Here is a 24,899-nt window from a genome sequence, read left to right as displayed (position 1 = left end):
ACAGCACAACTGTACAATTCAAACCAATGTCAACATGTGCACAATACAATAATTAGGAAGTCTATGAAATCAGTGGTTTTACATACAGTATATATATTGTGTGTATGTGTGTGTGTATATATATATTCATGTCCAGCTTTATTTACAATTCATTATAGAAATTCTTCTTCTACCTACAGTTTTTGCCAGTACCCTTTACAATATCTAAGACAAGTAATAAAAGAACACTAGACATTGTAGACATAAAAAAAAAATCATAGTGTTGCTTATTTGCACAAAATATAAGTCAAATATGGAAAGGACTTTTTAGTTTCTCCCCACAAAAACCTCTGCCCATATGTACTATTAGGACATATAAATGTTGTAAGCATCCCCTTTCCCCTTCCATGTGCCAGAATGGAGAGCTGTTCATGCTTTGGCAGACCATTCATGACATGAATGGATTTTTATATGTAATAATGGTCATGTTACATTACATTACATTACAATACTCATTTTTTTACTTCTCAAATGTTGTAAAAAGTCCTTCTTGCCTAATTTATCTTTGTAGCACAGATGTATTTGTTGTGTAGACGTCATATAATGTAGATAAGTTATATCTCGTAACGCCACAGTACATTTCAGTACTACACAGTAACAGCATTGATTCTCAGATATTACTTGGACACATCTAAATATAATATTATACAACTCTATATTACAGAACAAGAATTGGAGGCTTCTGAATGGTTCGCTTATTTTACTATGTTTCCATACTAAGTTTTCTAGGTTTTTGAAAATTTTTATGATGAATAGTCCGTCTTCGCTGCCACTGCCGAATAGAATTCTGGGCCTCCACGCTAAGTTTCCGTGATATTGTGTTAAAGCTGCTTATATGATACAAGGCTCCAAACAAAGTAGTCAGATAGTAACCACCTAAGAAGAGAAAGAAAAACTTGGTGTTAAAGTCAAGCAATACTGTTCCTACATTATACCCTTTATTAAAAAAAACAAATGTGGCAAAAGGGGCAGAAACATGTATTTCTATTCAGAAATAAAGAGAACCTGTCACATAATCATAAAAGAAAGCTGGGTTGGAAGACCTGGGATTTATAGTAAAATGTACCGTATATACTCGAGTATAAGCCGCATTTTTAAGCACAGTTTTTGTGCTGAAAAAGCCCCTCTCGGCATAGAATAGTGAAAAAAAAAAAAGCTTTAAAAATTATAATAAAAAAATACATTAAATAAAAGTTCTAAATGTCCTCCCTTCCCTAGAATACATATAAAAGTAGAAAATGACTGTGAAACACATATACATTAGGTATCCCTGTGTCTGAAAGTGCCCGGTCTACTGAATATAGGGTATCTGCAGTGCTCCTCTTCCGTCGGGAAGGGGTTAATAGGAGCACTGCAGATACCCTATATTCAGCCAGGCTGAATTCCAAGTGGGGGAAAAAAAACTCAGTCCTCAAGCTCAGGGAAGGGGCAGACAGACAACCAAAACACCCCCTCCCCTTTCCTAGCACCCAGCAACTACTGCACCCAAAAACCATTTTAATTTTTGAAATTTTCCAGTAGCTGCTGCATTTCCCCCTCTAGGCTTATACTCGAGTCAATAAGTTTTCCCAGTTTTTTGTGGTAAAATTAGGGGGGTCAGCTTATACTTGGGTCGGCTTATACTCGAGTATATACGGTATGTTGGCAGCTGCCACAGGGCCCGGGACATTAGAGGCCCGGTGACAGCCGCTACTGCTGCTATCATTATACTCGGGGGGTGGGAGGGCCCATGTCAAAAGTTCGCCACGGGGCCCCGCCATTCCTAGTTACGCCACTGTGGCAGGGCTATGTGCATGGAGCCTGCGGAAGTGCTGAGAGGCCGTATCTATGTTCTACTGTATAATATGATATTTGTATGGAGATATTCTGACTTTATTATGACTAGTCTACCTTACACCAGTTGTAATAAATGGCCAAACCCACAAAGGTACCGAGAGGTTTATAAAAAGGCTTCATAAATCTGTTGGATGTGTCGATTGGAAGTGTGTCGACTGCAAATCTACACAAGGTAGGAGCAGGCATAGATTTCCATTCTACCTCATGGCAGGAAACTGGCATGAGGTTTAGTAAATCAGCCAGGTCATCGCATCTCCACCTTGGCCTGCCCCACAACGTCCACTTTTGAGGAATGTGATGGGTGAGATGCAGATCAGGGCTTGAGGTGCACATTTGCTGTAAGAAAGGGCTCAGGCCACAAACCGATGAAGCAATGCCAAGATATTGGTCTCAGATCAGTCTTCATCAAGGGAGGGCTTGGTTTGACAGATCTATCTACATTTAACCATGACGCAGACAGAGGCTGAAAATATGAGTTGCCGCTATAGCAGAGACATGGGACACCAATTCCAGAGGAGAGCTGGAGCAGTTGCAGCTGTCTGTACGTAAATCTGGTAAATCATCCCCATCCCAAAACATTTGCAGACTTGTTTTATATCCACAAAAAGAGTTCTGCATTGCTTTGTCAGTTTGTGGCCCACAGTGATATTTTTCTCTTATTAAAGGGGCTCTATCAGCAAAATCATGCTAATAGAGCCCCACATATGCGTGAATAGCCTTTAAAAAGGCCATTCAGGCACCGTAAATCTTATATTAACCCCCGGTCCCGTTTTTAAATAAAAGGATAAAAACATATATGCAAAATTTACTTGAACGTGCACCCTGGGCGGGGATAAACGATGCGACGTCAGCTTCGGGCACGCCTGCCTCTTCTGTCTTCTTGGAGTAACGCCCTCTTGCTCCGTGTCTTCTTCCGGCTTCTTCTCGTGAAATCCCGCACCTGCGTAGTAGCGCTTCCCTCTGAATCACTACTGCGCATGCTCAGTCCCCGTAGACTAAGCGACAGTACTGCGCATGCGCAGTATAATCGCGAACTGCCATTAAGTGAAATGGCAAGTGAGCCTGTGCAGTAGCGATTCGGAGGGAAGCGATACTACGCAGGCGCGGGATTTCACAAGAAGAAGCCGGAAGAAGACACGGAGCAAGAGGGTGTTACTCCAAGAAGACAGAAGAGGCAGGCATGCCCGAAGCTGACGTCGCATCGTGCACCCCCCGCCCATGGTGCACGTTCAGGTAAGTTTTGCATATGTGTTTTTATCCTTTTATTTAAAAACGGGACGGGGGTTTAATATAAGATTTACGGTGCCTGAATAGCCTTTTTAAAGGCTATTCACGCATATGTGGGGCTCTATTAGCATGATTTTGCTGTTAGAGCCCCTTTAAAGGCCACTACATACAAAAATGATGGTTTGAAAGATTTTGGACCTCACAGACTCCATATAATGAACAGCAAAAATCTAATTTGCATTTGGTAGGATGGTAGTTAAGGACCATTATTCAACATACCTTCTCCTTGAAGCTGAATAGGATCCAGAAGTTCCATCATGTATTCCACATCTAGCTGCACAGAGGTTAAGTCACAACCCAACAAAACGTGGATAAGAACTGGTAAGAAGTCGTCAGCACCAAAGACTTCTAAAAAATGCAAACAAATCAAACTAGTCACCACAAATTGTACAAATTTACACACACACACACAAAAAAGATTCATCACACCTCATAGTTTCATTGCACCATTTGTGTTGTACCATGAACCCACCTTTCTTTCCACTGGAGGTCTCCATTGCTTCATAAATGAGTTTGCAAATTTTCAGCAAGAGCCGTATCTTCTTCTCTGGAGAATAGGCCACGTGCATAAAGGACAACTTCTGTTGAATCTTCTCCATGGTACTGGGCCCAGGTATTCCTGCACGTGGTCTCTGCTCACTAAGACTGTTACTCTTCATCTTCTTTTGGTTACCTAGTAACTTGGCCAGAGAACCATCGCTGTTGTGCATCTCCAGAAGTTGGGTGTAAATGACATTTTTAAGAGGTTTCAGTAGACACTTGTGTAGCGATCGTTCGATGATCATAGCTAAGAGGAACAAACATGGCGTTAGATATTTAGTCATTAATGACCCGGTAAGAACTGTTATTAACAAAGTCAATTTATCGTCACTGGCTAAGCAGTTTCTGCCAAAGTGACAACCAAAATGATAATAGGTCTTGCAAAAAAAAAAAAAAAGTAGTCACATTGAACACATTGAAATACAATAAGTTACTATTAGAATACTATAATAACAATTAACTTTATCCGTCACTTTAATTGCTAATTGATAACTAATATATGGTCATTTTGGGTGCAATAATCTTTAAATGAACATTTATAGTGTGTTCTAAACATGCTATACAGCAGGAAGTCCAGATGATTGATGGTAGCATCTAAAATGGATATAGGGAAATGGGCAGTGCAGAGGGGTTTCACTAGAGAAGGCTGGATCCCTTACAAACTTTCCAGTGGCACAAATCATTAACATTTAGCTTGAGGTGGATTTAGGAGATTTATGGAGGTTATTTGAGTATTCATCGTCCTGATACTAGCTAGTATCAGGACCTACTTTAGGTGTTAGGCCAAGCTTCACAGCCCCCCACAGCGCCCTAATTCTGAGTAATGCCCGGACATTGTGTACCAGGCCAGGCAGTATGAGACTCCAGGTAGTTCTGTCACTAGCATTGCTGATATAAAACCCTTTAGCACAAGACTATATGAACTTGATTTATGACACTGACAGCAGATACAGGAAGGATGAGGAAAGGGTGACAATGAGACAAATGCAGAAGAATGCGATGTAGCATAGCCTGAGAGACAGAATGAAGAATTATGATCTGATACTTATCTACTTCCCACTCTAACAATCTGCATTATCTGTGGTAAATCTATTACGCTAGGGTCGCACTAGCATTAGGGTCTGCATATGGACCTGAATGACAGAGACCCTGTCTGCTACGGAAACCTGTAGACCCCATAAACTGTAATGGGGTCTCCTGGGTTTCCACACAGTTTCCACCGGTTTCAAGCCTTGCAGGACTTTTCTATCCACCAATTTTAAGTGGAATCTGCGGCGGAGTCTTGTACAGAGACTCCAACGCAGATGTGAACCTTGTTTAGTGCCACGCCAGGTCACATATTAAGCCTCCTGTAGAACAAGTGGTGGAAAGTGTCTAAAAAGCTTTAGAAATGTGGTCCATATTTTGTCAGAATTTCAAATACCAATGTCTATAAATAAAGAAACCTTACCATTGTAGCAGCCACCAAATATTAGCGCCATTCGAACATTCATTTGGCGGCTGCCATAGTTATCGTATCATTAAATAATTATTGACAGTTCATTTTAGGGAAAATTTTCTATTTTTTCATGCTGCTTTATAGTTATTTTTGCAATGTCTATGTAATACAATCTACTACTGTATATGGTATCTAGAACATGCGTTTTTCTGTACTTTTAGATGTTCAGGATTCCTATGAACTCTTTAACATGATGCTTTTATGAGAACGGAAGTCTCAGTTTACCTTCTTAAACCACAGCCACATATCATTTCTGAGAAACAACCGTGTATAACACAGCGTTCATGATATCTTCACTACATCTAACCAGAGCAGACATGTATTGTCTATGTTCAATGGTATTTATAGAGGGCACATAGATAATGTACTCTATACAATGCACTATAATGAGAATTAGAGAAAAGTCTTTAGAATTCCTTGTTACTCTTATAGTACTAACATACGCCACTGCATTGTATAGAGATTGTCACTATTCCCATCAGCCCTGGCCTCAATTAAACTAGCAATCTAAATTCATAGGGGTAATTTCTTATAAGGAGAATTTATTAAAGGGACCCTATCATTGGATACCCTTTTTTTCTCCTTAACACATAGGAATAGCCTTAAGAAAAGCTATTCTTCTCCTACCCTTAGATGTCTTTTCTGTGCCGCCGTTAAAAATCCTGGTTTTCTTCGATATGCAAATGAGTTCTCTAGCAGCATTGGGGGCGGTCCCCAGTGCTCAAACAGCACTGGGGCATCCCCAATGCTGTGACAGAAATCTCCAGCGACGCCTCCATCTTCTTCTGGAATGCCCTTTCTCTGTGTCTTCTTCCGTCCTGGGTTTCAATATTCTAGGCCTCGGGTAGAGCTGACTGCGCTTGCCCGGGCCACAAGAAAATGGCCACTTGCACAGTAAGGGTGCATTCACACTGAGTAAACGCTAGCTTATTCTGAACGTAAAACACGTTCAGAATAAGCGGCGTCTAAAGCAGCTCCATTCATTTCTATGGGAGCGGGGATACGAGCGCTTCCCATAGAAATGAATGGGCTGCTTCTTTCACTCCGTGCAGTCCCATTGAAGTGAATGGGGAGTGCCGGCGTGTACGCTCCGGCATGAGCAGAGCTTCCCGTATACGTCGGCACTCCCCATTCACTTCAATGGGACTGCACGGAGTGAAAGAAGCAGCCCATTCATTTCTATGGGGAGCGCTCGTATCCCCGCTCCCATAGAAATGAATGGAGCTGCTTTAGACGCCGCTTATTCTGAACGTGTTTTACGTTCAGAATAAGCTAGCGTTTACTCAGTGTGAATTCACCCTAAGCTGGTGTTAGCATCCATTTTCTTGTGGCTCGGGCATGCGCAATCGCCTGAGGCCCAAGGCCTAGAAGATTGAAACCCAGGACGAAGAAGACACAAGGCGAGGGCGATCCAGAAGAAGATGGAGGTGGTGCTGGAGAGTTCTCTTGCAGCATTGGGGATGCACCCAGTGCTGTTTGAGCGCTGGGGAATCGCCCCCAGTGCTGCGAGAGAACTCATTTGCATACCGGAGAAAGCCAGGATTTCTACTGAATGGCGGCGCAGAGAAGACATCTAAGGGTAGGAGAAGAATAGGAGAAGAATAGCCTTTCTTAAGACTATTCCTACGTGTTAGGGAGAAAAAAAGGGTATCCAATGATAGGATCCCTTTAAGTCACTTTTACTGCAGTCTGTGTTGCTATAAGGCAGAGTTCACATCTCATTGCAGAATCCGATGAAAATCAGTGGAGATAAAAAGTCCTCCGTGTAAAACGACTGATGGACACCCAACAGACCCCATTATAGTCAAGGGGTCCACTGAGCTCTGTGTGTTACTGCTGTTTAAGCAGTCCCCATTGGACCCAAACAACAGAGAGCAAGTGCTAGTGTGAAACTAGCATAACTTGTGCAAATCTATCAAGCAGAAAACAAATTCTCAAATACAGACCAAACCATTAGGAGATTGGATTCAGAAAACACAGTATATAGATCAAATATCTTATGCTGCACCTTAAATATCATATACAAATTCTATGTGACAAAAGAAAAAGCATTACGCTATGAAAATTTCACATGACCACAATGAGTTCACACTAAGTATTTACCACACTTCTTAATTTCTGTATAATTTCTCTACAATTAATGTTTCTTAATTTCTCTACAGTATTACAGCATAGGGAACAATCTTACCAAAGGTGAGACGTAAGTTAGAAAGGTGTTATTAGTAGGGGTATTTTTCAGTCAGAGGAAGAGAGTCCACTAGAGAGATGACTATAGGCCAGACACCCTTATCCTATCCTATCCTATAGGTTGCACCCCAAGTCCCCAGTTAAATCGCCCCTAACCTAACAAGGAGAGTATCACATAAAAACTTTACCCTAGGTACACTCTATATCTCCCTATCATTCCAACGCATTTCCATCCTACTCAAAAGGACTCATCAGGAGATCTCTTATTAGAGAAAAATACAGAATAGCAGTCTCATTTACTGGTTTACTACATGTGTGGATGTAATTTATATCTAAAACTAAAGTAATCTGCCTGAGCAAAATGAAGATGTAGAGAGGGACCGTACCATGGCCGTCATGTCACTGCTCCCATCAGCCGGTCACACTCACTTCCCTATCCATTTCCTCAAGTCTTCTGATTCATCAGGGGTAAATATGTAAAACGTAACAAGATGATATGCAGCAGGTCTGCATATACTGGATAATCTGTTTTGGCTGACTGCCATGGTACGCTCCCTCTCTACATCTTCATTTTGTCTAGACAGGTTACTCTAGTTTTATATATTATATCCGCACATGTGGTAAACCAGTCTGTGAATAGAGCATGGTTGCCATTCTGATTTGGTAACATGAACGCTAGGTTGGGGGATTGGATATTAGCTCTATCCTCCCTATGAATTCTGCTTATCTGTCATGTCTCCAACTTAGAAGGATTCACACGGTTCACATTTTTTCCATTATATCTGTTTTTAGGTTAAAAATTAATTACATATTGAGCCAAACTGAGAGTGTTATAGAGGTATGGGGTGTTGTCTGTGGGTAGTTGCCCCATTATGGATACAGGACACTTTTGCACTAAGGAAAAGCACCTTGATTTTTTCAGACCTAAGGACTCGTTCACATCTGCGCCCGGTCTCCGTTCTGCAGGTTTCCGTTCCCTGCACAAAAAAGAGGCAGGAGATGGAAACCTGCAAGACTCTTTCTCACCCATTCATTTGAATGGGTGAGAGAGCTGTCCGGCCGTGAGCGCTGGTGAGCGTTTTATGCTCTCCGCCGTGAAACCGGGTTTTTTAATCTGGACATAGAGTCGGACATGCAGTACTCGGTGTCCGGATTAAAAAAAATGGTTTTGCGGCAGAGAGCATAAAACGCTCACCGCCGCTCACAGCTGGACCCAGTCTGTGGTTTCCGTCTTCTTGCATGCAGAAGACGGAAACCACAGAACGGACACCAGAACGCAGGTGTGAACCGAGCGTAAGACAGTATAATATTTGGTATACCTGCTATATTAAATACGTCGGAATTGTCTGAAAAATTATCAACCATTTAAATTGTGTTCATTCTAGATCTGGTCATACTTCCTCCATCAAAGTCATAACCTAGCAAAGGTATAGACTGAATAGATACATATATAGATATTTAGATCTCATACCGATTTTTGTATCATCCACTTCTTGATGTTCCACAAGTTCCCAAATGTCATTGCTCGCAAGCAGGTAGCTCCTGATGTTGGTGATCTGCTGACGTAGGGCTTGTAACATTTCTGTGGTAGAGATGTATTGTACAGACCTATTTTTCATGTGACTTATAAATGTTTGAACACTACTTCCAAGATATGTGGATGAGTCTTCTGCAAGCAATTGGATTCTGTTTCCAAGATGTTTCTCATTGGACACAAGTCCAGTCAGTACAGTACTAACCGCTAGAAGGCTATGTCTGACCATGTCACCAAGTCCATGTACGTGCTTCTTCTTCTGCCTCAAGTGGCTGTGCTCCCCATCTTCTTCAACACTGCTGACAGAAACAGAATCCATTTCTGGCAATGGTGGTAGTAAAAAGCTGTCTGAAGAGTTCAGGGAAGAGTCAGAGCTTGATTTTGACAAAGTGCTACTCAAAAGATGTTCTGGTTCTTCCATCCATGAAACTCTGTGAGGAATGAGTGACTGTCTCTTTACATGGGCCTTCCAAAGCATGCTTCCCTCACTGGACTCCTTTTCTGGATCTTGGGCTTTGTTGGATCCATTTTGTGTTCTTACAGCAGATTTCCTGAGAAGTGCTGATTTCCGTAAATGTGATCTTGAATGGTCAGGAAACTCACAGCTCTCTGTTTCAGTTGACTTCTGGTTCACTAATATGTCTTCTATGTTGGGCGCTTCATACAGATTGGATTGTTCTTCCATATCACTGTGATGGCCATTTATATCTATAGAAGTAATAATAGGGTAAGACTTCAATAAGAGCAGACACTACTTATTGTTAACAATATTATTTAACTATATTCCTCCTGCCTCTTCCCTCATCTATACACCTACATACTGAGCTCAGACAAGTGTGTATATGTCCTGAATGGGGAATGGAGAGCAGAAGATAAGACATGTTTTAATCTATCAACCTGAAGGTCCAAACACCCCAGTACACATTAGATGGTAAGCCACTCACGCCAAATGTAGTCTGCAATAATATAATGTATATGGTCTTCTTAACTTTGAGTTGAATTGTAATAGATAATATAAAACCTGGTTGAAAAATAACTATTTAAAATCAATAAAATATATGAAAACTCTTTGACCTTGGGGTGCTACTTAAACAATGCTACCTTAAAGAGGACCTTTCACCATTTTGCCCACAGGCAGTTCTATATACTGCTGGAAAGCTGACAGTGCGCTGAGTTCAGCGCACTGTCGGCTTTCCCGATCTGTGCCCGGTGTGAAGAGCTTACGGTCCGGTACCGTAGCTCTTCTATGGTCAGAAGGGCGTTTCTGACAGTTAGCCAGAGACGTCCTTCTTCACAGCACAGCCAATCGCGCTGTGCTGTGAGAGCCGGGAGGAACGCCCCCTCCCTCCCTGATAATGCTCGTCTATGGACGAGTACTACGAGCAGATGGAGGGGGCGTTCCTCCCGGCTCTCACACTGTACAGCGCGATTGGCTGTGCTATGAAGAAGGACGTCTCTGACTGAGTGTCAGAAACGCCCTTCTGACCATAGAAGAGCTACGGTACCGGACTGTAAGCTCTCCACACCGGGCCCAGATCGGGAAAGCTGACAGTGCGCTGAACTTTCCGGCAGTATATAGAACTGCCTGTGGGCAAAATGGTGAAAGGTCCTCTTTAAAATGGTTTTATTAGGGTGACTGTTCATTCACTTTAAATCAATTATCTATATATAATGCTTTTGTTATATACTTGTTACGGCGCCCCCTCAGGACATCTATCTATTATGCCTAAATTCATTGGACCCAGTAGCTGAGTTCAACTGCCTATATCCTTACCATAGTCTTACAGGCCAGCTAATAAAGATCAGAACTAGAAGAAACCTTTTTTGAAACCCTGGACAAAATTAGTTGGATGTGCTAAGAAGGAACAAAAGAACAAGCGGGTGCACAATAGCAAGTGTGTATATTAACAATATCTACAGTTTTAAATGATCTTTATTGGGAAACTATTATGCTTTCTGTGATCTTGGACACAAATGTCAGGTTTAGGTTATAGAGCAGGGGAACCCAACCGCCGCTCCGCGGACCTGTACCAGGCTGCGGGGCATGTTGCAGCAGTCCTTGTACCGGCGGAGAGGAGTCAGCAGCTGCTGACGCTTGGTTGTTGCTCATCGGGATAAGGTGAGCAAAGTGCAGGGTTGAGCCAGGACCTGCTGTATGTCTGGGATTCTAGTACTATGCAGGACATGCTGCGGGTCTTGGCTCCACCCCGCACTCGCCTACCAAACTTTGGGCAACTACATTACACGTTACTTGTCCCTGTGACGTGTAATGTAGCTGTAGTGAGGCTGTAGTGAAGTTAATAGCAGCATTAGGAGTGATATCCGTCATCAGTAGCCATCTTCATAACAGTGTCTGTCATCAGTAGCCATCTTCATAACCTGTAGTGTCCGTCAGTTTGCACATGTGTTTTCATATGTACATGATTCTAATCTACACCCCATACTTAACCCCGCCCCCAACCACACCCCTTCCCACCCCCACTGGGCCATAGAAAAATTGTCTTGCTGAAACTGGTCCCTGGTAGAAAAAAGGTTGGGGACCACTGTTATAGAGGATGCAAAAGGAACAAATGACCTTGAGTCTACGCAGCACAATTTATCTATCAGTCTCTAACACTTGGCTTAGAAACGCAGAACTTGAGCACAGCTGAGCTTCTGTACAGTATACTGGACTTACTGTATTATTAGTAGCCATTATTTAGCTCTGTAGGGTAGAATTTATATTATCTGTGCAATATATGGGAGATACTGAAAAACTTTGCCAAGTGAAAGCCTTTACATCTCATAGCAATACACCAGTTCCATTTTCTATGCACATGCTCAGTAAAGGTTGTGTTTCTATATATCTAATATTTCCTCATTTCCCATTAACTGAGTTCCTGTTTTACTTTTGATGTGTAGCAGAAGACCAGTAATACAATGTAACAAATTAAACACTAGGTAACAAAGTAGCTCAGAAGATACAGTATTTTGGCAACTATTGCCTTAAAGAGGACCTTTCACCACCTTCAACAAGTCCAGTTCTTTGTATCTTTTAATAGCTGCCCTTCCATTGATTCTAGCAAAGTTGGATTTTTCTTCTTTAGCCCCCATCATTTCCGCTAGTTATGCTGCTATTCGGGCTTTGTACTGCCAGAAGAGCGGTGTCAGGCAGGGAAAGGTAAGGGGTATGATCCGAAATCTCCTAGAAATCCCTGTTTGTTCATTGTCAGATTTGGGAGATGTCCTCTATATAACAGGCACTGTACAATGAATTAGTTTACTTTAGGAGCTCAGCTGTTAGTGGTGTGAATAAATTTAAATTTTATTTGCCATTTAGAATAATTGGTAATTCTAAGGATTCTTCAATATCGTACATCTATTGTATCCCATTAGTCTTCTACTTACCTTCAATTTCTGGTTCATGAGTCATTTTTCCAAGCTTTTCTTCATAACAAGAGGTCACACTCTTTCGTCTATCTGTATTCGCCTTGTCTGACATATGGGTGAGCCATTTGTCTCCATGTTCATGCAAAAATAGTGGATTGATGATAAAGAGGGCGCCATTTTCTGATGTGACCTGTATAGAACAGGATTGCTGTTCCTGTTTGCTGCTTTGAGCCAAATCCAGTTTCATACTCTATATGTAAAATGTTGCAGGTAATTCATGCACACTCTCCAGATTCCTGGTAATAAGTCCAGAAACAATAGCATTATATTATAATAGTGTAGAAAACCGGTTTACTTCTAACATCATATGCAGATAAAAATTCACAAGCATGTTCACCTGAACTAGTGTTAGTGATTCCGTGTCACCGTGGTAAATGTCTTAACTAAAGCTCAGGTCTTCACAGGTTAATAGATGTGCTACTAAATGGCATCAGCCGATAGATAGATAGATAGATAGATAGATAGATAGATAGATAGATAGATAGGAGATAGATAGATAGATAGATAGATAGATAGATAGATAGATAGATAGATTCCTCCTCGGCACTGTACAAACTTTATGTACCGCTATAGAAAATATTTGGTGGAGTTGACAGCTGATAAAGGAGAATCTGCAGGTTATTGCACTGAAGGGTGCGTTCACCTTGCCTCCCTGCATTGTGGATAGTTACTTACTATGATCAATAGGATAACAATCACACCACATATTATCAGCAAGCAACGGAGAAATCCAGGTAATTTCAAAAGGTTCACTTACTTTTTCTTGGAACCGTACATAGGTTCACTTTTGACGTACATGATCTGGTAGATCCAGAAGTAGATTTCTTAACCACTAATGTTATTGTGGATAATATTTATTACTTCTCCTTTCCAGTTTAAGGAAGTACTTAAATGATGTATTGACTGGTCAGTCCAATAATATACTCTGTATCCGTTATGTGGGTGGAAAAACAAACTTCTGATATGAAGGTTTTATTGCATTATGAGAAGTGTAGAAACATACCCAAAGCGTAAAACAGGTATATATGTGTATTTGTTTCAATGTATTAATCATATTTGGCTAAAATTGTGAGGTGATAATAAAATATTGCTAGCTTTCAATCCAATGGACCCCTGTTCTTGGTGCAAACAGCTCCTGTTCCCTGTAAGGGGACGGTCACATCTTTAATGTTATACTACACTGTGCTAATGCTGTTATACTACTCAAAGTAGAAGAGTAAATTGCTCCTTATTCCAGGTAGCACAAGGAGGGAGGGTTTCTGCTGAAGAATGCTGCCTCCCTGTAAGAATCTAGTCTGATCTGAGCACCATTAAAAGGGGAGGAGCAAAATGGAAGGGGAGGAGCCATTGCAATGGTTACAAAATGAGAAAAGAAGCAAAGAAGGTTAAGGGTATGTTCACATGGTGGAAACCAAATTCCACCATGTGAACTTCCACATGGCTAGCCGTGACAGGATGCCTGCCGATGCAGTGCATCGGCATTAAGTCACGGCGTCCCGTTCCTGATTAGGCCTTAACAGGAGCGTGCCTCGAGCCGTGGACGCTGCAGGCTGACTCCGCCTCAAAATCGGATTCTGCCTCAAAATCTGCCCGCCAAAAACTCAGTGTGAACATACCCTAAGGCTAAGGCTAAAGGAATATTCTTCCCGCAGCGCTTTAGACAGAAAGTTTGCAGAGTTTCCTCCACTGACTTTCTGTTACAATTATATCTAGGGGAAACTGCCGGCCTTTCCGTAGATATAATTGACATGCTGCGTTTTCCAAAACTGCACCAGTTTTAGAAATCATAGTGCATCCATGCTGTGGTTTTAACCGCAAAGTGGGCATGGAATTCGCATCAATCCTATCCACTTTGCCTGTACTGTATAATGCCGAGATTTTCCTCGCAGTGTTTCCACTGCGGGCAAATCTCAGCGTTTCCGGCCCGTGGGGCCCTGGCCTAAAGGAACTTTTCTACCTCCACCGGATAGTGTGGGGGTCCTACCCTGGAACCCCAATTTATCATAAGAAAGGGGCATGTTTTGCTCCCTGTGCTCAATGGAGAGGTGATTGGACAGGGCAGCCTGTCGCTGAAATGGGCAAACCCCTTTTATATAATAATTGTTCTATACAGGTATATATATATATATATATATATATATATATATATATATATATTGTCATAACCAACTTCTTGTCACAGGCAACATTTCGAAATAAAGTATTCCCTTGTACTTCTTCAGAAATCAAACTGTGATGTCATTTCTGAATCATTCTCTTCACACAGATTACATAGGAAGTGTTACCTTATGTGAAATTTACGCCAGTCAGGAACTAGAGTAAATTTCCTGTATAACTCACACCGTAAAACTTAAACATGTCGGGCGCAAGGCGTGGCGTCTACTCTGTCTACATTCAAGAAGCAAAGCAACATGCAGAAACAACAGTTATAGGTAAAGTCGAATTCCAGGGTTACCCCGAAAAAACGTATATCCCAAAAAGCAAGGGTACCAAAAGTATCTATGCCCTAATGGTGGACGTAGTCACTTACAGATTGAGCCAAATCCCAGATACCCAACGATCATCTTATGAGGTAGGATCTCAGTAGAAAGTAGATTTTTTAATGACAGTGAGACTCAATATTCAGAATCACGGCCATACTTGTTTACAGACCCTGTGACTTGGTAAACATTGCGGTGTCTGCTGGTTATATGACGATTTCAGTCATTTATCTTCCTGCATGAGGTCATAATATTACACCAGTGGAGATTTGGGATATTATATATACCATATGCAGAGTTGCTGTGGGGAATAAGGGGTTTTGTATTTGTTGAAAAAGCACCTACAGGACTTGTATCTATGAGTGGATAGTTATACATGAGGTGTTACCTTACATGAAATGTGCGCCAGTCAGGAACTGGAGTAGATATCTTGTATAAGGGTCGGGTTATGCGCAGGAATTTGCCGTGGATTTGGAGGCATATTCTGGCCCCGATTCCAGAACAGATTTCTCTTGAATCTGACTCCTATTGTTTTCAATTGAAGGCAGAGATCACAGCAGGACACAGAGACAAAGAAGCTTCCTGCTCAGTCTTGCCGTGGATACCACCCACGGGGTCCCTCTTGATTAGGCCCATTCATCTGAGGATTCCACGATGAAATGCTGATGTATTGAATCGGCATCCCATCGAGGCTAGCCCATGCGAAAATGTCGGCAGTGAATAATGAAGAGGAATTTCTTCATTTTCCACCATGTGAACAGACCCTAACTCACACCAGAAAATTTAAATATGTGGGGAGGAGGTGTGGCTTCTATTCACAGAAAGTGGCGAACAAGGCGCAGAATGGAGATATGTCATATCTTTTGTACAAGGCAGGGTCCTTGCCAAAAATGAGTTATATTATCATACATTCACATAAAAAACTGTCATAAATGTGTTAATGAATTCATCCCTATGTATCAAGACATACAGTACAATAAACTGATTCCACAATTTGTATGGGATTTATATTCTAGTAATTTGTCAGCTGTTTACGTATTATTTTGATGCTGTGTATTATTTTGCACTAAGGTTGGTATTATGTAGGCTTCTTATGGTTGTATTATATTGCTACTATATGACACTGTTACAGTATATAGGCTAGATAAAAAAAAATCAGCTTATAAAATCAGGAGTGGCTACTTGGCTTGTTAACCATGTCCTGCAATTATGAGACATTTGAATGGTCACAATAGTATTATGATCATGGCTACCAGGAATCTTATATAGCACACGTACCTATCTACCTAAACCTGTGAACACCTAAAGAAAGTAGCAACGTAAATATACCTATACATATCGAATGTTAGAGAATGGTAAAACCACAACTTAGTTTTTATCAAGAGCAGACCATAAAGAAATACTTAATAACCAATTTAAATGCTTAAACCTAACTGTATATATCGGGGTAGATTTATTATTATGGTCTTAAGTTTAGCTATCTAGACCAAGCAGGCAGAAGATACAGCTAAGATTTCACTGCCTTATATTTGGAGTATATTGCTTGACATGTTGAACACATTTACATGTTAGTCCAATATCGGCCCATTTTACAACTCCTCTAAATCTCGCCCCCCTTTCAGTAAGCCAACCCTTTTTTTCCAAATACTTGTTTTTAAAAAGTATCCAAAAACATGACAAATCTGCAAACAGTAAGTTTTCCAGACAGAATTCTAGAACATGTAGCTTAGTAAATCTCCTGCATTGTCCGTATATAAAGTTCTATATGATATCACGCTATGGCCAGGACTGTTCATTTTGTCCTGTCATTCAGACCCCAAGAGCACATATTTAGATGAGACATGATATACAATAGGATTGTAGTAAATAACCTAAACATTAATATAAGCTGCACTTACCTTGGTTGATGTGTCCAGAGAAATGAGTCCTAAGTGGGATGCTGCATTAAAAAAGAACAATGCTTGACTTCCTAAAACCCTTTAACAGGAAGGGGTCAGTTCACGAAGTCCACTCTCCCTCCTCCCCTGTATTTCCTTTACAATACATGGTACTTCTCTATGTGGTTTAACTTTACACTTCTGTTTGCTGATATGTGTATGTACAAAGTATAACCAGACACACAGAGTTACTTATTTGCTGACGTACCTCACCTTCCAAACATTAACCCGGTAATTGATAAGAATTTGTTACACACGGTTTTATATATAACACAATATTGTTTATTTCTTACAGGCGTAGGGTTCATGCCACTTTTATTAACTTGTATTTTCTGAATTATCTACAGGTGTGATCTATCTTTCTGTGTAACATTTGCACACTTCTCTCCATTTAAAATTGTAAGAAGCAATTAACCATATTTCTGATTATATATATATATATATATATATATATATATATATATATATATATATACATACATATATATATACACACACAATATCTACAGCTAAAACTGCAATGAAGTTAGTGGAGGCATCAGGCAAAAAAGTGGTGTGACCTCTCACTTCTTATGTGCCCCAGCCTAGTAGCAATGCCATATGATGTGTGGATAATATTGGCTGGCCATACACATTAGATAAATATGTGCAAATTTTATTGATGTCAACAGGACGTGTCCATAGAGCCACCTCACTGTCCCCTGCACCTGCCATTGAGAGGAACAAGCTTCGGCATGTTGGATTTTAATGTGTTCTCTTGTTCCTTCATCCTGCCCAGGCACAATACTCTACTAGGCTAGTACATGTAATGTGACCATATCAAGTCTTGGCAGTTGTATGCTTTTACAGAGAAAAACTGGGGTTTGTGTGGGAACCTGTCAACAGGGACCCTAAACCACCATCATGTCTTTATATCCTCAAACTAAGTTACCATTAATTTGCTGTATATGAGGCCTAGACTATCTTCTGGCAGATCTGGGCGCATGTCCATTGCACTATTGAAGCTGAGGACAGAGAGATATATATACATACATACAGCATGGGGGAAGGGGGGGGGGCGACTGGAAAAATGCTCAGAGCCCGCATCTCCACAGGGGCCTCTTGATTTGGGACACCAGACGTTTAGTCTGTTGATCTGGATCAGGGGAGCCTTACTAACACTTGTATTGGCGTGCTATGAACGCCAATGCTATGGACATTTATGATAGAGCAGGGAGCTGTAGTCCCTGCTCTGACATAGATGACTGCATAGAAGATGGGGGGTGATGACGTTACTGCTTCACGCCCTCTTTGCAGAACCTGCTCTTAAGTGCAATAGCAGAGAAAGGCTTCAGCATCAGGCCTCAGCAGGGGAGTGTGGTGAGGTGAGTAAGTATTACTTTCTTTGAAATTAAATGATAAGGGGGCAGACATTTATGAACAGGGGTTAGTTTTAATAAATCCAGGAGAGTATATAAGAGGAGGGCTATTTACAAGATGGACGTATTGTTAATAAAGTCTGGGGAACTATTAGCCTCCCTTACATAATAGTTCCTCCATCTTTATTATTAATAGATACTCCTTATACATATCTCCCATATATATATATATATATATATATATATATATATATATATATATATACACACACTCACCGGCCACTTTATTAGGTACACCTGTCCAACTGCTCGTTAACACTCAATTTCTAATCAGCCAATCACATGGTGGCAACTCAGTGCATTTAGGCATGTAGACATGGTCAAGACAATCTCCTGCAGTTCAAACCGAGCATCAGTATGGGGAAGAAAGGTGATTTGAGTGCCTTTGAACGTGGCATGTTTGTTGGTGCCAGAAGGGCTGGTCTGAGTATTTCAGAAACTGCTGATCTACTGGGATTTTCACGCACAACCATCTCTAGGGTTTACAGAGAATGGTCCGAAAAAGAAAAAACATCCAGTGAGCGGCAGTTCTGTGGGCGGAAATGCGTTGTTGATGCCAGAGGTCAGAGGAGAATGGCCAGACTGGTTCGAGCTGATAGAAAGGCAACAGTGACTCAAATAGCCACCCGTTACAACCAAGGTAGCCAGAAGAGCATCTCTGAACGCACAGTACGTCGAACTTTGAGGCAGATGGGCTACAGCAGCAGAAGACCACACCGGGTGCCACTCCCGAGAACAGGAAACTGAGGCTACAATTTGCACAATCTCATCGAAATTGGACAATTGAAGATTGGAAAAACGTTGCCTGGTCTGATGAGTCTCGATTTCTGCTGCGACATTCGGATGGTAGGGTCAGAATTTGGCGTCAACAACATGAAAGCATGGATCCATCCTGCCTTGTATCAACGGTTCAGGCTGGTGGTGGTGGTGTCATGGTGTTGGGAATATTTTCTTGGCACTCTTTGGGCTCCTTGGTACCAATTGAGCATCGTTGCAACGCCAAAGCCTACCTGAGTATTGTTGCTGACCATGTCCATCCCTTTATGACCACAATGTACCCAACATCTGATGGCTACTTTCAGCAGGATAATGCGCCATGTCATAAAGCTGGAATCATCTCAGACTGGTTTCTTGAACATGACAATGAGTTCACTGTACTCCAATGGCCTCCACAGTCACCAGATCTCAATCCAACAGAGCATCTTTGGGATGTGGTGGAACAGGAGATTTGCATCATGGATGTGCAGCTGACAAATCTGCGGCAACTGTGTGATGCCATCATGTCAATATGGACCAAAATCTCTGAGGAATGCTTCCAGCACCTTGTTGAATCTATGCCACGAAGAATTAAGGCAGTTCTGAAGGCAAAAGGGGGTCCAACCCGTTACTAGCATGGTGTACCTAATAAAGTGGCCGGTGAGTATATATATATATATATATATATATATATATATATATATATATATATATATACACAATATATATATTGTAAGCCAATGGCTGGTCAGATAATGCAGGGGGTGTACTTCTCGCCCAGACTACTCAGGTGGGCGAGATGAGAAGAGTCCAGGGATGAGTTTGTTCTCAGCAGACTTTTGTCTGCTGAGCATTTTGTTAAATGCTCAGTATTGGGCTGGATTTTTAGGAATGGTAGGTAGGTTGGCATTGGGACCTGTCATTCCACCCCCCTCCAGTCCACACTTTGTGGTTGTTCCTGCAGCAACTCAGCTGCTGAGAGTTCTCCTCATCAGTGAGGAAATAAGAGGTCAGCTCCAGCAGCAGACATTGGTCAGTGCTTGGCTGGACAGCCAGCAGGAAGGTTGCATTATTGGAGCGGTGTCCTGTATGATTCAACTTGCTTTTGATTATAGGTGAGGTAACCTATTCTGTGTTTACTTAGAGCCTAGCCGGGCAGGTATTTATTTTTGTATTGTTTTCTTTTGTTGCTGCACTGTTTTTGGAGTGAAAATAAAAATCTACCTTTTTTTTGGACTAATAATCTGGACTTATGTGTCTATGCCACCCCACCAAGCAACCCCAGACCCTGACAAAATATATATTACAGACCAAAAGTTTGGACACACCTTCTCATTCAAAGAGTTTTCTGTATTTTCATGACTATGAAAATTGTAGACTCACACTGAAGGCATCAAAACTATGAATTAACACAAGTGGAATTATATACTTAACAATAAAGTGTGAAACGTCTGAAAATATGTCTTATATTCTAGGTTCTTCAAAGTAGCCACCTTTTGCTTTGATTACTGCTTTGCACACTCTTGGCATTCTCTTAATGAGCTTCAAGAGGTAGTCACTTGAAATGGTCTTCCAACAGTCTTGAAGGAGTTCCCAGAGATGCTTAGCACTTGTTGGCCCTTTTGCCTTCACTCTGCGGTCCAGTTCACCCCAAACCATCTCGATTGTGTTCAGGTCTGGTGACTGTGGAGGCCAGGTCATCTGGCGTAGCACCCCATCACTCTCCTTTTTGGTCAAATAGCCCTTACCCAGCCTGGAGGTGTGTTTGGGGGTCATTGTCCTGTTGAAAAATAAATGATGGTCCAACTAAAGACAAACTGGATGGAATAGCATGCCACTGCAAGATGCTGTGATAGCCATGCTGGTTCAGTATGCCTTCAATTTTGAATAAATCCCAAACAGTGTCACCAGCAAAACACCCCCTCACCATCACACCTCCTCCTCCATGCTTCACGGTGGGAACCAGGCATGTAGAGTCCATCCGTTCACATTTTCTGTGTCGCACAAAGACACGGTGGTTGGAACCAAAGATCTCAAATTTGGATTCATCAGACCAAAGCACAGATTTCCACTGGTCTAATGTCCATTCCTTGTGTTCTTTAGCCCAAACAAGTCTCTTCTGCTTGTTGCCTGCCCTTAGCAGTGGTTTTCTAGCAGCTATTTTACCATGAAGGCCTGCTGCACAAAGTCTCCTCTTAAAGAGGACCTTTCATCAGATCGGGCACATGCAGTTTTATATACTGCTGGAAAGCTGACAGTGCGCTGAATTCAGCGCACTATCGGCTTTCCCGATCTGTGCCCGGTGTAAAGCGCTATCGGTCCCAGGACCGTAGCGCTTTAGTGTCAGAAGGGCGTTTCTGACAGTTAGCCAGGAACGTCCTTCTGCCTCGCGGCGACTATCGCACTGTACTGTGGAGCGGGGAGGAACGCCCCCTCCCTCTGCTCACAGTGCTCGTCCATAGACGAGTATTATCAGGAGCGGGAGGGGGCGTTCCTCCCCGCTCCACAGTACAGCGTGATAGGCGCCGCGAGGCAGAAGGACGTTCCTGGCTAAGTGTCAGAAACGCCCTTCTGACTGTAAAGCCCTACGGTACCGGGACCGATAGCGCTTTACACTGGGCACAGATCGGGAAAGCCGATAGTGCGCTGAATTCAGCGCACTGTCAGCTTTCCAGCAGTATATAAAACTGCATGTGCCTGATCTGATGAAAGGTCCTCTTTAACAGTTGTTGTAGAGCTGTGTTTGCTGCTAGAACTCTGTGTGGCATTGACCTGGTCTCTAATCTGAGCTGCTGTTAACCTGCGATATCTGAGGCTGGTGACTCAGATGAACTTATCCTCCGCAGCAGAGGTGACTCTTGGTCTTCCTTTCCTGAGGAGGTTCTCATGTGAGCCAGTTTCTTTGTAGCGCTTGATGGTTTTTGCAACTGCACTTGGGGATACTCAAAGTTTTCCTAATTTTTCAGACTGCCTGACCTTCCTTTCTTAAAGTAATGATGGCCACTTGTTTTTCATTACTTAGCTGCTTTTTTCTTACCATAATACAAATTCTAAGTCTATTCAGTAGGACTATCAGCTGTGTATCCACCTAACTTCTGCACAACACAACTGATGATCCCAACCCCATTTATAAGGAAAGGAATCCCACTTATTAAACCTGACAGGGCACACCTGTGAAGTGAAAACCATTTCAGGTGACTACCTCTTGAAGCTCAGCAAGAGAATGCCAAGAGTGTGCAAAGCAGGAATCAAAGCAAAAGGTGGCTACTTTGAAGAACCTAGAATATAAGACATATTTTCAGTTGTTTCACACTTTTTTTTGTTAAGTATATAATTCCACGTGTTAATTCATAGTGTTGATGCCTTCAGTGTGAATCTACTATCTTCAGTCATGAAATACAGAAAACTCTTTAAATGAGAAGGTGTGTCCAAACTTTTGGTCTGTGCTGTGTGTATATATATATATATATATATATATATATATATATACACACACACACACACAGCAAAAGACCATTCAGAATAGTATAGTATTAACAATGGATTCTCCTTATAAATACATCCCCCTCATCCCCTGCAAGGAGTAAGCAGGAACTATTACTTAGAAGAGGAAACTATTCCTAATAAGAAGGAGAGATAATAGGATTGATTTGTAAGGGGGAACTATTACTCATAAGCAGGGACTATTGTGTACAATCTGGGTCTTGTATAGAGGTGTTCTTGGTCTATATATGATGTGCTTTGTCTGGTAATTGTCTGTATAGTGGTATTAATTCTCCCCAGTATAGCGGTACACACAAAGAATTTTCTCAACTATATATATGTGTATTTTTTCCCTAGTTTTTGGACGTGCTATAAAAACCTAGGATGAGAAGAATGGGGAACAAAAAAACACCTTGGTATTTTTCTTTGTTCTTTTCCTGGTGGACTATGACACCAACCCATGTGAATATTGTCAGTGCTGTATGAACTTTTATTTATGATCTGAAGTCACTGCACCACATACAAAAGTGTTCAGAAGAGGTGTATGGGGTTTCAAAGCCTAGAACAACTCATTATATTAGGATTTCTGACACTTTTGTAATAAGTCTTGTGCATCCTGCTGTAGGAGAGACTGACATAATGTTTGTATGGTGTTGTAGTAACAATAAATGTTCCCCACTGAATGCAATGCTCCAATTCAGGTACCCAGGTGCTTTGTAGATAGGCTGTGACACGGTCTACAACAATGCCATGCAGTTGGGGGCCACACGGTGGCTCAGTGGTTAGCACTGCAGCCTTGCAGCACTGGGTCCTGGTGTTCAAATCCCGCCAAGGGCAAAAAACCATCTGCAAGGAGTTTGTATGTTCTCCCCGTGTTTGCATGGATTTCCATCCCATATTCCAAAAAAGACATACTGATAGGGAAAAAATGTACATTGTGAGCTCTATGTGGGGCTCACAATCTACATTTAAAAAAAAAACAAACAATGCCATGCAGTTTGCAAAGCAAGGTTCACGTGCTTTACATGATGTCCTCTTCTTACTCTTTGTCACACCCTATTCTCTACACTGGTATTTCTTAGCTTAAAATTAAAAAATAACAACTTACCGCAATCTGACCAACGGTGTATATATATCCAGGAATCCTCTACGTTGCACAGTGTGTACTGTAGTGGGCACAGGACACAAGTATGATGGACAAAAGGAAAGTTCACAAGCGATCACATAATATTCATTACAATGTTCAACCCACACTGGGTTCTTAGTCATCATAGCTATGCCTGCGGTGTCCATATACTGAATATGGTACGATGTATAATCATATACAAAATACATTAAGAGTAACAGGATGTGTGATGACTGTGAAGACACTTGTCCTTATGACCCGGCTTCCTGTAATGACTACCTGAACACTATAAAGTCTTACGTTGTGGGATCAAGAGCATTGTACGAATGGGAGGTGTGGGCTATATGTGAACCTTTACTGGAACAGCATTTCCACCATCCCACTTCCTATGCTGTGTTTTGTCTGCTGTTGATGTAGTAAAATACACATGGTATAGTTACCACATAAAGACACAGAGAACAGAAAGACGTAGCCTGCTTATATCTCTACAAAAAACAACAGAGAGGGGTGAGCTCCACCAATACAAGATAGATTACAGCAAGAGGTCTAAAACCTAGCTGCAAAAATACACCAAAAGCAGCATGTATATACACGCACACGTGAGCCGAGCAATGAGAGAATACAGTAATATACATAATTTGTATTCCAAAAAAGATATAAACTACATATAGAAAAAGACAACTAAAAAACACAGAAGCAAGGCCTGTAACAATAGAACTGATATGGGACAAATAGAAAATAAGTCATTATATCTGAGTGTTCATCTGGCACTGATCTGTCATAAATCGCTGGACGAAAAAATCCTGAAAGTCAGATTTTTGCCTGGTGATTTCCGTTAGAAGATCGGACCCATGGCACAGATGTGACCTAAGTGGCAGTATAGGAATATATACGAATATTAAAACCAAATATCACCATGTCTTCAACCAGTAACATATCTTTATTTCCATGTGTAGCGACTCTTTTTTTTTTTTGGACTGATTATATCATCCTAAACGTCATCAAATAATAAATGTTGTCTACTAAGTGTCTTTACTTACCCGGTTTTCACCCTTTTCAAAAAGTTACATGATCACAGTGTCACCTATATTTTTTAGTATGGGTTGCTGTACACCATTGTATTCATCTCATCTGTGTCCGCCCTGGATGTAGATGAGTTGAATCCAGGACATACTTACTGCTGACCGGGACCGCAGGACAGGGCCCACAATCTGGGATGGTTGGGAGGTATGGGGAAAGCTGTATGAAAAGATATAGAGGCCGTGAAGAGAGACCTACCCGTCACCCTCCACTCACTGTGTTTCAGTCTTGAGCTTGCTCATAATTAAAGATATTCCTTAGTAACAGAT

The 24,899-nt window shown here is 41.5% G+C and overlaps 1 protein-coding gene and 1 long non-coding RNA gene across 2 annotated transcripts; both read right to left on the bottom strand.

Moving 5' to 3' along the window:
• Nucleotides 1–742: 742 nt before the first annotated feature.
• LOC142194058 (ras and Rab interactor 3-like) lies at nucleotides 743–9,399 on the bottom strand. Its single transcript, XM_075263085.1, has 4 exons — nucleotides 8,859–9,399; nucleotides 3,635–3,949; nucleotides 3,382–3,510; nucleotides 743–915 (listed from the first exon to the last, which is right to left on the bottom strand). Exons 1-4 carry the CDS (start codon nucleotides 9,397–9,399, stop codon nucleotides 743–745), a joined length of 1,158 nt encoding a protein of 385 aa, XP_075119186.1.
• Nucleotides 9,400–9,455: 56 nt separating this feature from the next.
• LOC142193677 (uncharacterized) lies at nucleotides 9,456–16,749 on the bottom strand. The gene is made up of 3 exons (XR_012714996.1): nucleotides 16,729–16,749; nucleotides 12,309–12,586; nucleotides 9,456–9,629 (listed from the first exon to the last, which is right to left on the bottom strand). It is a non-coding gene; the product is annotated as an uncharacterized LOC142193677 (long non-coding RNA).
• Nucleotides 16,750–24,899: the final 8,150 nt, after the last annotated feature.

Source organism: Leptodactylus fuscus, chromosome 2 (genome assembly GCF_031893055.1).
Source record: "Leptodactylus fuscus isolate aLepFus1 chromosome 2, aLepFus1.hap2, whole genome shotgun sequence".
NCBI classification, from domain to species: domain Eukaryota; kingdom Metazoa; phylum Chordata; class Amphibia; order Anura; family Leptodactylidae; genus Leptodactylus; species Leptodactylus fuscus.
The sequence above is the reverse complement of the archived record's forward strand: the minus strand, read 5'-3'. Positions and strand labels throughout refer to the sequence as shown.